General features: G+C 38.9%; 2 protein-coding genes across 4 annotated transcripts in view; both read left to right on the top strand.

The window, feature by feature from the left end:
• The first annotated feature begins 6786 nt into the window (after window positions 1-6786).
• Window positions 6787-11360, top strand: LOC114305448 (L10-interacting MYB domain-containing protein). 2 transcript variants are annotated; one of them, XM_028250536.2, is made up of 4 exons: window positions 6787-6974; window positions 8776-9120; window positions 9191-9698; window positions 11004-11360. In XM_028250536.2, the coding sequence occupies exons 1-3, from the start codon at window positions 6909-6911 to the stop codon at window positions 9689-9691; spliced, it is 912 nt and encodes a 303-aa protein (XP_028106337.2). In that variant the 5' UTR covers window positions 6787-6908; the 3' UTR covers window positions 9692-9698; window positions 11004-11360. The 2 variants fall into 2 exon arrangements, with proteins under 2 accessions (XP_028106337.2, XP_082748388.1); XM_082892262.1 differs by having other exon boundaries at window positions 6842-6974; window positions 8797-9120.
• A 1560-nt stretch (window positions 11361-12920) lies between these two features.
• LOC114305449 (zinc finger (Ran-binding) family protein) overlaps window positions 12921-13572 on the top strand; it is a 5636-nt gene continuing 4984 nt past the window's right edge. Inside the window, exon 1 of one of the 2 annotated variants that reach the window (XM_028250537.2) lies at window positions 12921-13364. In XM_028250537.2, coding sequence (XP_028106338.1) covers window positions 13196-13364 — 169 coding nt within the window. In that variant the 5' untranslated portion in view covers window positions 12921-13195. The remainder of the gene's footprint in view (window positions 13365-13572) is intronic. The other variant, XM_082892243.1, reaches the window with a different exon arrangement.

Genomic DNA, 13572 nt, shown 5'->3' with positions numbered 1-13572 from the left:
CTGGTGTTGGTTTTGAAACGCATCATAAAGGCTTTCGCCAACTGCTGCCACCTTTCGATACTTCCCTCTGGCAGCCTCTCAAACTATTTCAAGCCCAGCTCGCCCAAACTTGACGGGAAGATTAGGCACATAAGAGCGTCATTCCGCCATGACTTGTCGGAAGTGGCTTACATGCATGTATGGATCGGTCTTCCCGTCGTAGAGCATAAACTTGGACTGGTGAAAGCCCACGGGAAGCGGCATTGTTTCTATCTCCAGGGAGAAGGGAGTGGCACTCAGTCTCGCCATATCTGTGTCTAGAAGGAGGGGCACAGCTGGGCGGGGTGGCGGGATTACGACTTCTTCACTGGCATGACCCCTGTAAGATAGCCGCTGGAGCACCGGCATCCGCTGAGTCTCTCGCCGGCGTGCCCGCTCCTTCAAGACTGCCTGCAAGTTCTCTAAGCAAGTGAAATAGGAAAACCTTGACGTCGTCGCCGGACGTGAGGGCTGATAGGTACTGTCTTGCGTGTTAGACCTCTTTTCCGGCACGTTGGACTCTCCAACCTTGTAACTTCTAGTGATTGAGAGAGGACGGAGTGTGCCGCTGGCTCTGACTGCCTGAACGACGAGGTTGGGTGCGCTCACTATGGTCTTCCACTCCAGCTACACCCTTCCCTTTGACATGCCGCTTAAGATCCTCCATCTCCGCCGCCATTCTCCGGATGACGGCGTCTTGGTCCCTTCGCTTGTGTTCCAGATGTCCAGCGCGCGATTATTTCCGCCGCCGGTGACCGTCTGGACTCCGAGAATGGCCAAAGCTTCTTCTGCGCTTATCCCACGCGTCTCTTGAATGTCCTCCTGGAGAATTCTCCGGGTTCTCCATCGGAGGAATGGCGGGGTGTCCTTCTCTCTGTCTGGCTGACTCTGGGGTAACTCCATCGATGGCGGACAACGGAATCTCTTCGTTGTTCGCCATGGACGGCGATCAGATGAGCTGGGAAGACAAGGTTTTGTCTATCAAGTTCCCACAGACGGCACGGGGAGCAAATATTCCGGCGAGCCCGTACTCCTTTCTTCCAAGCTCCCTGTCTGTCCGATCGACCTGCGAACACAACGGTGGTGAGCTACCCGGCGGTGTGTGGACGGAAAACCCTTCCGACGGTCAAGTTAGCACACACTCAAGGATAGAGAGAGAGAGAGAGGAGAGAGTTGAATGTCTAAGTGTATCTCACCAAATGATCATCTGTCCAGCATAGGGGGCGCAGACACGCTTATATACCTTCTGCGCCCCAAATCTACTCCCATTAGTCTCCCGACACGTGGTGCTGCTATCCCATCTGTCAGCACAAATCCAGCAATCGCCACCTAACCAAACTGTCAGGATATCTTGGCGGAGCCCGGCAGACCGACGGAATCACCTCGGCCTCACACGGCCGTGCTGCGCCGCATGCCCGAATACTCACTAGCCGAGCTCCATACCGATCGAGCTCAGTTACATTTCGGCAGAGCCGAGCTCGAAATAGGTTACACAGGTAAAACAAAGGCCTTCCTGTTGAGCTAAAGACGCGAGCCTTCCTACCGAGCTCAGTAGCCAAGCTCCATACCGACCGAGCTCAGTTGCATTTTGGCAGAGCTGAGCTCGAAATAGGTCACGCGGGTAAAACAAAGGCCTTCCTACCGAGCTAAAGGCGTGAGCCTTCCTGCCGAGCAACGTAAGTAGCACGGTTCCTACCTGTGCAAGTTCAAGTAGCTCGGTCTTGGGCTTTAGCCGAGCAGCCCCATCTCCGTGCAAGCCCAAAGCTATCCTGTCACGACCCCAAACCGCCTCTAGTAGTTTGGTGCCGTGATGGCCAGTAATCCGAGATTACCAAGGCCAACTCCCTAAATCCACACACCATCAGAGTATAATTATATGGGGCTAACAAGTACGGAAGCGATTTATACAAACAGATTAGTCCATAAGAGCGGTGCATAAGTTAAATGAAATAGCAATCATCAGCATATGGGTTACAACTCAATTACAAACGAAGCAAAGTACAAATTACATCCTTCATATTAACAAAAGGGCTTCACAAGCCGACATTAACAAAAATACATGAAATACTGCTAGAAGCAAAATCTTCAGGATTGCCGACATCCTCACTGCCGACATAACATGTATACAAAACACACATCTTTATCAGAAGGCTTCTCAAGCCGACGTATGCAATATACAAGTATTACAAATCGAGAAACATAATTTTCAAGACTGCCGACGTAATTACAGGTTAAGCCGACATAATCAAAAATCCAAAATAAGCTCCAGAATCACATCTAGGCGTCACCGCTTTCTTGTTCATCACCTACATATATATAGAGAGTGTAACGCCCTCAAAATAATAATATTAAACCTATCAATATAGACATACATTGATATATATATATATATATATATAAAAGCTCCACATTCTTCTATTCATCAGAGTTTCATTACAAAAAGTATTACATGTTAACGACAAAAGCAAATACCCTAAAGGCTTACAGCTTTCCAAGCTAACACTTGGTTACAACAAAAGAGTACTAACTCATTTACACATTAAGCCCTTGGCTTGAATATACATGTAATACATCAAAAGGGAAAAGACAACAAAAGTCTGCCCGCCTCTAGCCTCCCAAGCTACGTCCTTGGAGGTGGCATGCTACCTGTACCTGAAAATGATGTTCCCATATAGGGTGAGCCACAGCCCAGCAGAGATATACTAAACCAACTATGAGCAATGACTAAAAGATTAGCAATTGATAGATGGCCAACACCGATACATCCGCATATATCACGTCACAATTTCATAACATACGAGTCTATGTCACTTTCCATTTTCCATCCTTATTTAATAGATAAGCATATAAGCTATATCAACACATCAACAGATGAACATCTTACGTCTCAACAGATAAGCATATAAGCCGTATCCACACTTCACTAGACAAGCATATGAGTTGTATCTACACTTCACTAGACAAGCATATGAGCTGTATCTACACTTCTCAAAGATAAGCCTATGAGCTGTATCTTCACTTCTCTAGACAAGCATATGAGCTGTGTCTACGGAATTCATCCCCCATCTCCTCCAATCCTATCCGGTTTAGAGGTACATCCCCCATCTCCTCCTCTACACACAATGCATATAAACACAAGGGTTCTATACACAATCAATCAATACATAGAATTAATGTATTCAATTCACCGTCATACTCTATGACACATTCACTCGATTGGTTTTAGTTTGCCTAATCATCATGCATTGTCTACAACAATCAAGACTATCTTCCACCGATAGCCCAAAACAGTTATTTCTACATAGAAAATAAATGCACAAAATGGATATTAAATCGACATTTCAATTAGGTGAGCAATAAATGATCCAACCACACTCTTTAGTCCCATACATTCCCGATTTCAACATTCTCAATTCAATTCCTCATTTCCAACAATTAATTATACAAATTAATTAACCAATGTAATTAGGGCATATTCCATAATTAACATCACAACCCTTAGGTTCCATTTTCATTAATGTTTTAACATTAATTTCACTTTTCCATGCCAAACATGCATTTAGGTTTTATATGATTAAAAACCCAACTTTTGTAAAATTACACAAAGGCCCGAACTTTCTCAAAATTACCCAACAACTCCCAACATATCGAAATGCCAAAATTTAAAGACATAACTCATAAAGAGGAGTAGGATATCCCTACCTCAAATTCGGAGTTCAAGGGAAGAAGGTGACGAAACTCAACGTGCTCCAAAACTCGAAATTTTCGGATCAATGTAAAGCCCTCGACGATCAACCCAACTTTTATAAAGACCAAAGGTGAGGAATACACCCTAGCTAGATCAATTCCTAGAGAGAAATTGAGGTTCTAGTGAGAGGAGCTCTCAAATGGAGGTTTTGAAAAGTAAGAGAGAGAAAAGGAGTTGAAAAAGTGATCCAAAAGTCGGATCTCGAATTTATATAAAAGTCGCCCCGCTCGAGCGTCCAAACCCCCGCTCGAGCGTCAGTCACAGACTCCCGCTCGAGCGTCAACAATCCCGCTCGAGCGGCGGATACACACTTCCAAAACTTTTACAGAACCATATCTCCGCTCGAGCGTCAACCCTCTTCGCTCGAGCGTCACACACAACATCCCGCTCGAGCGTCAAAACTCCCGCTCGAGCGCACAACACTGCAGAGGAGATACTGGAAGATGGAAAACTACGCTCGAGCGTCGGAAACCCCGCTCGAGCGGACAGACAACAACGAAGGGCTCGCTCGAGCGTCAAAATCCTCGCTCGAGCGTGAAGGCCAAAATCTGGACAACTACACTTGGTTCCTTAGCTCAACCAACCTGTTATACACCTGCCCAACACAACCCAAGACTCAAATACAAAGAGTAAAGGATGTAAACGAGATGTACACAACAACCAATGAAAAGGGAAACCGGGATCGCTGTAGAGAGGGTGATCTTGGATACTCAGTGAATGGTATAAATAATAAAGGGGTTTGCATGAATAATAGCCGAAGTCCTTTCAAAACAATACAAAACAAAACTTTATATATAACAAGGAATGGACCTCGTCCATCTAACAGATCTTCAAACCTTCAAGGGATACTTACTAGCATCACATATTACAAATAATAATATTCCGGCAAACGTATCCACGCGGTAAACTGTCCGTGGCAAAACAAGACAAAGCAAGAGGGCATCTCAAACAAGGGTGCTACAAAAGTTTAGAGTCCTCTAGCACAAGGGACCTATGCTACAAAGGCCCGTAGCCTTTTAACACGAGAGTGCTGCGAAAGTTTAGAGTCCTCCAGCACAAGGGACTTTCAAGACAGGATGTGCTGCGAAAGTTTAGAGTCCTCCAGCACAAGGGACTTCCAAAATGAGAGGTGCTGCGAAAGTTTAGAGTCCTCCAACACAAGGGACTTTTCAACCAAGATGTGCTGCGAAAGTTTAGAGTCCTCCAGCACAAGGGACTTTCCGAGAAGGTCATTCAGGCAAATATAATACGAGATACAAAACTAAGGACAATCATTCACGCTTAACAAATATCTTTCAAAAACAAAGCAAAGCAAAGCTCATCAAAACATTGATAACATAGCTTTATCAAAAATACCACTCACCTAGTTCTGCAAACGTCGGGGTCAAGGCAAGTCCAAGTCCTACAACACATAAAGTCTAGTGAATGCACTACTCAAAACAAGTCTAGCTTACATGCAAATGACCTCGGCATTCTTCAAAAACTAAGTCAATCAAATTGAAACACAGTTTCTTATCCTTGGAAAAAAAACACGCTGGGCAACTACCAGGTCTAGGCCGAGGTCCCACACCTTCTTGCCGAGGTGTAGCCTCGATGGCCACATTCAAAAGCGAAGTCGGGAAAAATCTGGGTTTCCCTCTTGATAAACATGAAGAACATGAGCATGAAGAACTTGAAGAACATGAACATGAGGAAGATGAATGCAAAGATCAAAAATTGCTATTACAACAGCTGAGACTTCATGCTATGAATTCAAAAACATGGACCTGGGTACCCACACTCAAGGATCTTATCAAAACAAACACAAAAACACGAGCTTTAATGCAAACTTTCGGATCAAACGAGGTTTTTCTTCAAAAACACATGAAAACCGTTTTCTCTTTCTAAAACCAACTTTAAATCGATGAATGGTGTGCAGAACAGGTTTGATCGTGCAATGCAGCTAGATGATCAATAAGAACAACAAGAACAGGTTACGATTCTAACCTCAAAACTCGAATCTAACGGCTCAAGCTCCAACGATCAAGCTTGGAAGTTCACTCTCTCTAGCTCAAACTTCTCCTTCTTTTTCCTAGACTTTCTCTCTCTAAAAGGCAAGATTGATACAAAAAGATATGCTCCTCACGACAATCACTGGCTTAATCCCTCTGTCGGGACACGTGGCATCGGCTGATTGGCACTATCCAAAAAGGTGACTGACATGACAAGACAAGACCAAGACAAAGTGTACTCGACAAGCTAGGCGGCAAGAACACACCGGCAAGTAACGACATCGGCTAACAACAAGACTCCGGTAAGTGATGATCTCGGCTAAGGCAAAGCTTCGGCAAGCAGGTTAACAATGACATCGGCTTGGAAGGACAACACTTGACTAAGCTGTGCCGCACCTTGGCCTAGATGTGCCATACCTCGGTCTAGGTCATACCATTCCAGGAAACAAAATCACTCACGCAAGGATCAAGGATCTAGAACGCCTAGATACTAACATCTCGGCCCAGATGATACACATCTCGGCCTAGGCGACGCGCACCTCGGCCTAGATGGTGACATCTCGGCCAATATGCCAGGGTGAAGATGGAGGTCAACCAACGGGGTTCCAAGATAGTTCTAAGTGACAAAGGTCTCGAAGGTGTCTAGGCTTAAGATGACCTCGGCAACGCACCAGACGAGAACAAGGCAGGCAAGCAATCATTCAAGCAAAATAAGACAAGATTCGCAAATGCACATATTAAAATAAGATCATCCATAAATGTATGCAAGTATGACTAAGTCAAAATGAGGGTTGTTACATATCCTAGCCCAAACGCGCTCGGTCTTCAACTTGCCCAGCTCTTACCATGGCCCATTTCCAGCTCATAAAATCTCCTTCTCACTAATTAAAAGTTAACTTTTAACTTTTAATTCATTTTAAGTCATATTACTTCTCATATTTTTTTATACAAAAAAATAAAATAAAATAAAAAATAAAATCAATTTTTAATCAATTTTCCAAATAACTTCATATTTTCTGGTGTATTCCCACTTCTTTTATTTTTTGGGCGCGTAATCTTCCCGCCTGTTGTTTTAATTCGTGTCCTTTCATAATCAATAACATCCAAACTTTGCAGTGCCTCTCTCTCTCTGCTATTTATCATCTCCGAAGATGTCTCACGCACTTTCGACGAAGCGAAGAAAGTTGTCAGTCAAGGGCGTCACTGACCCAGAAACGGTTTGTCATACATTGTGCATATGAATACATGCATATATTCATATCATTGCATCGAATTGTATCGTTTTTTATGTAATTTGTTTATATGAGTAATTATTTTTTTAGGGCTATTGTTCTAAGGCCGTTGAAGAACGATATTTCAAATCACGAACTAAGATCGTGTTTATGTAAGGAAATTGTTGTAATTCTCATTAAGATTGACTCAACAACTCAAGTGAAACCCTTCCAGGACCAATGTTCTGGCTTCTGAATGTTGTGATTGATTTCAACAATGTTCTAGCTGAAATTGTTGTGCCAACAGCCTACATTTTTTAAAGTTATTTTTGGGAAAATAAAATAAAAAATCCGATTTTTTAAGCATTGTAACAATCTAAACCCTGATTTTGTTAATTTTGTTAATTTAACCTAGAACTTTGTAATTTGTTTTCAATCTAAGCTATTATGAATTTTAGTCAATAAACTCAATTAAGCTATTATGAATTTTAGTCAATAAACTCAATGGAAGAAGTTTTTCATATTACTTACATTTTAATGACTAAAATATACTTTTTTTTCAATAGGTTTACTTAATGAAAAAAAGCGGATGATTTAAATTGAAAATAAATAAAAAGATTTAAGAATTTAATTGATAAAATTGAAAAATTAGGGTTTATTTTGTTACGAGGTTGTTGGTTTTTTTTTTTTTTTGCTGGTAATTTTCTTTTATTTATTTATTTTTTGTTTTCAAGACTTGGAGTTGCAACACAAGAAATTTACAAATTATTGGTCGAGATAAATTGGTTGCAACTCCGTTCTCACACATAGGCTTGCACACACACTGTTACATGCGTGTTAACCAATTACTACTGAATATGTACTCCCATGGGGTAGTCAATGCCCGGGCGATGGCTTTACTAAGATGATCTTATAGTTGCCTAACATTGTCTCGATGCTTTGACTACAGAAATAAATCTTAATCTGTGTAAATAAATTAGGTTACTCAAACAAAGAATTGTGTGAGTTGGTGAAATATCCATATTTATCTTGTTAATATCAGTATTGGTGTGTGTTTCATGATGCAACATTGTGTGAATAGGTGCAGAAAATGTTCTGTTTGCTTCTGCGGCCTTGTTTGGCAAGGGATATTTTAGGGATGTTTTGGGAACTTGGCTTTTAGTCACTTTTTTAGGTTTGTAGTAAAAGTCAAAAGTTGGCTTTTTTGTATTTAAAGACATTTCGGAAGTTGTTTTTCAGGCACTAGTGAAATTACAATTCTATCCCTCATGGGTCAAAATGTGTTACATAGGTGAAATTGTAAATATTTTAAATTGAATGAAGTAGTTGAGTCATTTTATTGTGATTTGATATCATAAATAAATATTAATCAAAAAAGTTAAAATCAACTTTTTACCAATTTTCTAAATTATTTGTCTAAAAAAACTAAAAGTTTGGTTAAAAACCAGAAAGTCACTTTTTACCATCTTTTCAAAATATGCCTTGGCCTATTTCGGGCTAAAATTTACAAAAAGATAAAATAAGCTAAAATAATTAATAAAACAAAATATCACATCAAACTCATAATTATTTTATTTTTTTTCACACAAACATCACATTCAATTAAAAAAAATCCAACAATCTTTCCAAATATAAAAATTTTAGCCTATAAAAATAGTTAAAAACTAAAATAGCTTACTAAAATAGCCAACTTCCCAAACAAGGCCTGCATATTGGTCTCTATTGGTGCTTGGTTTCAAAATCAAGGATGTTGGTTTAAATTTGTTTGATAAAAGGTCTAACATAGCTATGTTCCTGCATAAATTAGATGGATAATCATCCAAGTCAGGATCCATCAGAGGCTGTTTGGTCAATGCCGAATTGGCCACCACGTCTAGAGAAGATATTTGTAGAATTGCTGATTGATGAAATGAAATACCATTTGGATGTGATACCAAGTGGATTTAAAGATGATGCATGGGATCGTGTATGCAAAGAATTTAATCAGGTGACTGGTTTGAATTATGATAAGATGCAGCTGAAGAAACACCTGGCTATATTGCGTAAACGTTATCGCATTGTGAAACCACTTTATAACCATGGTGGCTTTGGTTGGGATTATCGTCGGAAGATGGTTGACGTTGATGATCTTGTGTGGGCAGAATATATTGAGGTGCATCTTACTTCTGAATGTTCTCGTTTGTTAGTATAATATACCTCATAAATAAATAAAAAACTTGTAGGTACATCCTGAGATCAAGCCATACAGAAAATGGGGTTGCCCAATATACGAAGAGCTATGTACAATATTCACAAAGTCAAAGGCCACAGGAAAATATGCAATCTCATTTGGTGGCGGCTATATGTCGCGCAACAACAATACTTCGCACCCAAGGGGGAATGTTAATATTTCAGATGGATGCAACAAACGGCAGTTGGTACAACCATCAAGTTTGGGTCCCAACAAGAGGAGTCATAAGGGAGATGAAAATTCAAATGCAAATGCGACTTCAGAAACTGGAACTGTTTCTGCATCAAGCAAAGATGCAATTGCTCAGAAGGATGACCTATATTCTGCGGGCCGCTGTATTACAGCTATAAATGGAATGCAAGGTGTTGATCGACGCCTTTACAATGGTGCAATGGATTTGTTCCAGAGCCCATGCTGGAGAAAGACATTCATGTCACTGAAATGTGAGAAACGATTGAACTGGTTGAAGGCCATGCTCCCTAGTGTTTCATGATGCTAAGGTTAGTGTTAAAATAGTAGTTTTTTTCTTTTATGTTTGGTAATATTCAATGCATCATTACTTAAAAAAGAAGTTACAAATCTTTTTGTTATGGTCACTTGTTTCTATTTGCTATTCTTGAGCTGCACAGAATCAGAATTGCATGTGCCACGTTTATTGTTAGTCAGAAATGGTTGCATCTCTGCATTTTATGTATGGTTTGAGAGTAGAATTTCAATGGTTGTACTCTGATTATGGAATGATAATACATATCTTTCTAGGCATTTGATATTTACGATGAAAAAGTGATGTGTAAAAATATGGCTGTATGCAAGCTGTGGAAGTCAAGATCCAATATTGGTTTGAGATTTTACACTTGCCATGGTTAGGGTTTTGGATTTGGTGATTTGGATCCTTTGCAGCAACAAGCCTTAGCGTAATGATGTCTGCTTGATTGCACCCCGAGAATTATTACGGATCCAGGATTATCACAATGGGGGTGCAAAAGTATGTTTTGGGGCGCAAACTCTTATAATTTTAAATTAGTTTAAAATTTCTAGTATAAATATATGATATTTTTCAAATTTTTGGGGGTGTGGTCGCCCCCCTCCATACCCCTCTAGATCCATCCTTGGATAGGATAGGGTTGCATGACTGGTTCTAGACTGAACAGTAGAACTAGAGTTTAAGGTGGTCAGTTGGACTGTGACTCGTAGATGAGATTGAATTCAACAGTACCTTTATCTTCTTGTTTTGGAAAAGAAAAGAAAATAAGTAATCCATGTAGATTTTGTTTGCATTGTGTTTGGGCAATTTGTGGAAATTGAATGGTTCATTATGCTGTGTGTCATGAAGGTGCACCAATTGATCTATGTGAATGAGCCATTTCCAGTATTGGTGGCCATATAACTGACCAAAAATAATTAGATTCGTGGGGTACTGTTTTATTACTTATGCGTAGAATCATAATATTTTCTCTTCCTTAATGACCATGTTCTACAAGATAAATTGTATTTGCCCATTTGGAAGCTCAAAATAACAATTGAATGTCAAAGTTTTCTTGTTAACATCAATTATGTGTATCTAAATTCTTTGTGGAGTAAGGATTGTGTTTTTAAGTCCACTGACTGTAGCATACAACACTACCATGCTTGCAGCCATATTTGACAAGATAAAGGTAAACTTACGGCACTTTTATTAAAGTTCTCAACCTTGTTTGATTTACATTCATTGTCACATTCACTCCAGACTAGTGTGCAATGTACGACCAGGATTCAATCACTTTTATTGAAACTGATTCCCTGATCTTGATGAATGCCTTTTGCAGGAGCATTTGCAGTGAACAGCATCGGACACTACTCCAGGAATGCGTGGAGCTTTTGTGCAGGTTTTCTTAACCCATATTTGATTTTTGCAACAGAGGCCAATATTGTAGCTAAATACTTCAGTCAATTTCTGTAGGATTTCCATCTTGACATTGCAGTTCACTGCCCTTCCTGTGTTTTGTACCTTGTTTTGGTTTATGTTAAACTCAACTAGGCCTCTCTAATCGTTTTGTACATGGCATACTGTGTAAAATTGCAGTGTAACATGCAGGCAGGTCAATGAGAGATTCACAACATGTGAATTTTTTGATATATAAATTTTAATGCATAATTCAAAGCAATGCAGTGTTAAGAGATAACCAAAATGTTTTTGCGTTACATACAGTTTTGAACATCTTGGTTATTCCAAAGCTAATCTGGAATTACTGAGGAAGCTAGAAAAATATAAGTAATTCTATTTTCATTTGATCCATGAATTATTGGGATTAACTTGGAAAATAGTATAAAATAATTCAAGAACCAATCAATGGTTTACAGTTCTGTTCTCGGATTTTTGCCAGCTGTAAAAATGCCATTCATAACCATTTATTGTTTAGTGTACGATAATTAGAATGCATTGCCTACTAATTAACTTTTCAGTGATGAGCTATCTAACATTTTGGATTTGGATCATCTGTTGTGGTGAATGTTTTGATCAGCCATAACACAATTCAATAGTTCAGATTTATTTTAAAACAATACACTCCAATCTATATGGCTTTTGGGTGAAAATTTGGAAACAAAACCACATCTGCAGCACATTAAGATCGTCATGAAATGAAAGAACATGGGATCAATGACTTCCTTTTGTATAACTAAGTAAATAATGATCCAATAAGATTTTAAATGAAAAAATTTGGAGATGAATTTTATACAAATTGTAGGAGAGTAAGTTGTTATGGATAACCAGCACATTGGACTTAGTAGTTATGTAGTACTATTTTTGGATGTAAGGTTGTACTTGAAATTTAGGGCAAATTACATATATCTTCCTTGAGGTTTGGTTAAATTACAAATATCCTCTTGAGGTTTGAAAAATTATAAATTTCTTCTTGAATGCTATATTTGCATAAGAAATTAGGAGGGTAATTTGTTATGAAATATAAATCTCAGGGGCAAATTGTTATGAAAATACAAACTTCAAGGGACGAGATGTAATTTTTGAAATCTCAAGGGAATGTCTGTAATTTAGTCAAATCTCGAGGGAAGTATACGTAATTTGCCCTTGAAATTTTATAAAGCCTTTGATATAATATTTTTACTCTTCTATTGATTAACGAAAGATAGAAATTGTTATAGGTGAACAAAGAAATTATAATGGAGGACAAATTAGAAATAGAAAAGTATATTCTATTATGATTTTTGTAGAATTAGAACCCGAAGTGTGAAAATTTAATAGCTACATTAATTCAAATTTATAACAAGCCTTCGTTTGGCAAGTGCTCCTTTTAGTTAAAAAGTCAAAAAATTATTAAAAAAACTAAATAGTCAACAATTCATACTAAAAAATTAAAGATTCTTTTTTCTCTCTACTTTTGTCACAGCTTTTCGTAAAAAGTCAAAAAGTTATCACAAACATACTAATTTTTTTTACATCACATTTTAACTAAAAAACAAAAAAAATTACTAAAAAAACTTGTCCCCAAACAAGATCTAAATTTTGAAATTCATATTTAAATTAATTATTTTTTAAAACTAAATTATTAAATGTAATATCAAATCCACATATTGTGGTCTGAGTCACCAGCCACAATCAGACAAATAAAGGTATTGTCTGGTTTCATTTAAAAATAAAATAAAATGAGTGAAATAAAAATAAATATTAAATTAAAAATTATTTTCACCTTTCAAAAAAGAAAAATGACCAGTGTCTAATTTAAAAAAAGAAGATATTTTTCGAAGACGTCCGTATGTTGGAGTGGTGATGTAAAAAGCGTTGAATAGGTTCCGTATTTGCGTATCGCCTTCGAAACCCTCGCTCTCACGCCGTTTATCGGCCCGCCTCTTCTCTCCCCGTTACCAGAACAAACTTCCCCATAAAAATGTCTCCATTTTGAGCACACACCAAATAACAAAGCTCTCCTTCTTCTCCACTTCTGCTAATATACATATATATATATATAGAGAGAGAGAGAGAGAGAGAGTTACAGAGAAGATGGGAGGAGAAGGGAGAGAAGGGGATTGGGAGTGCGGTGGATGCAGGAACCGCAACTATGCCTTCAGGTCCTTCTGCAACAGATGTAAGCAGCCCCGCCTTCTCGTCGACACCAAAACCCCCGCCGATTCTAAATGGCTCCCCCGTATCGGCGACTGGATCTGCACTGGTATACTCTCCTCCTCCTTTCTTATCACTTTGATTATGTGTATGTTATATATGTATGTATATATGTTTGTATGTTTATATCCTCGTAGTGGTGACTGGAATTGGTTATGGGGATCTAGTGACTAGGGTTGAAAATTTTGAGTCTTTTTGGGTATACAAATTTAAACTGACCGCATTGCCAATTGGGTTTTTTGGGTTTGCAAGTGTTT

Source organism: Camellia sinensis, chromosome 1 (assembly GCF_055761805.1).
Source record: "Camellia sinensis isolate YWXY chromosome 1, ASM5576180v1, whole genome shotgun sequence".
Taxonomy (NCBI): Eukaryota; Viridiplantae; Streptophyta; class Magnoliopsida; order Ericales; family Theaceae; genus Camellia; species Camellia sinensis.
Note: the sequence above shows the minus strand (reverse complement) of the source record. Positions and strands in the feature narration are given on the sequence as shown.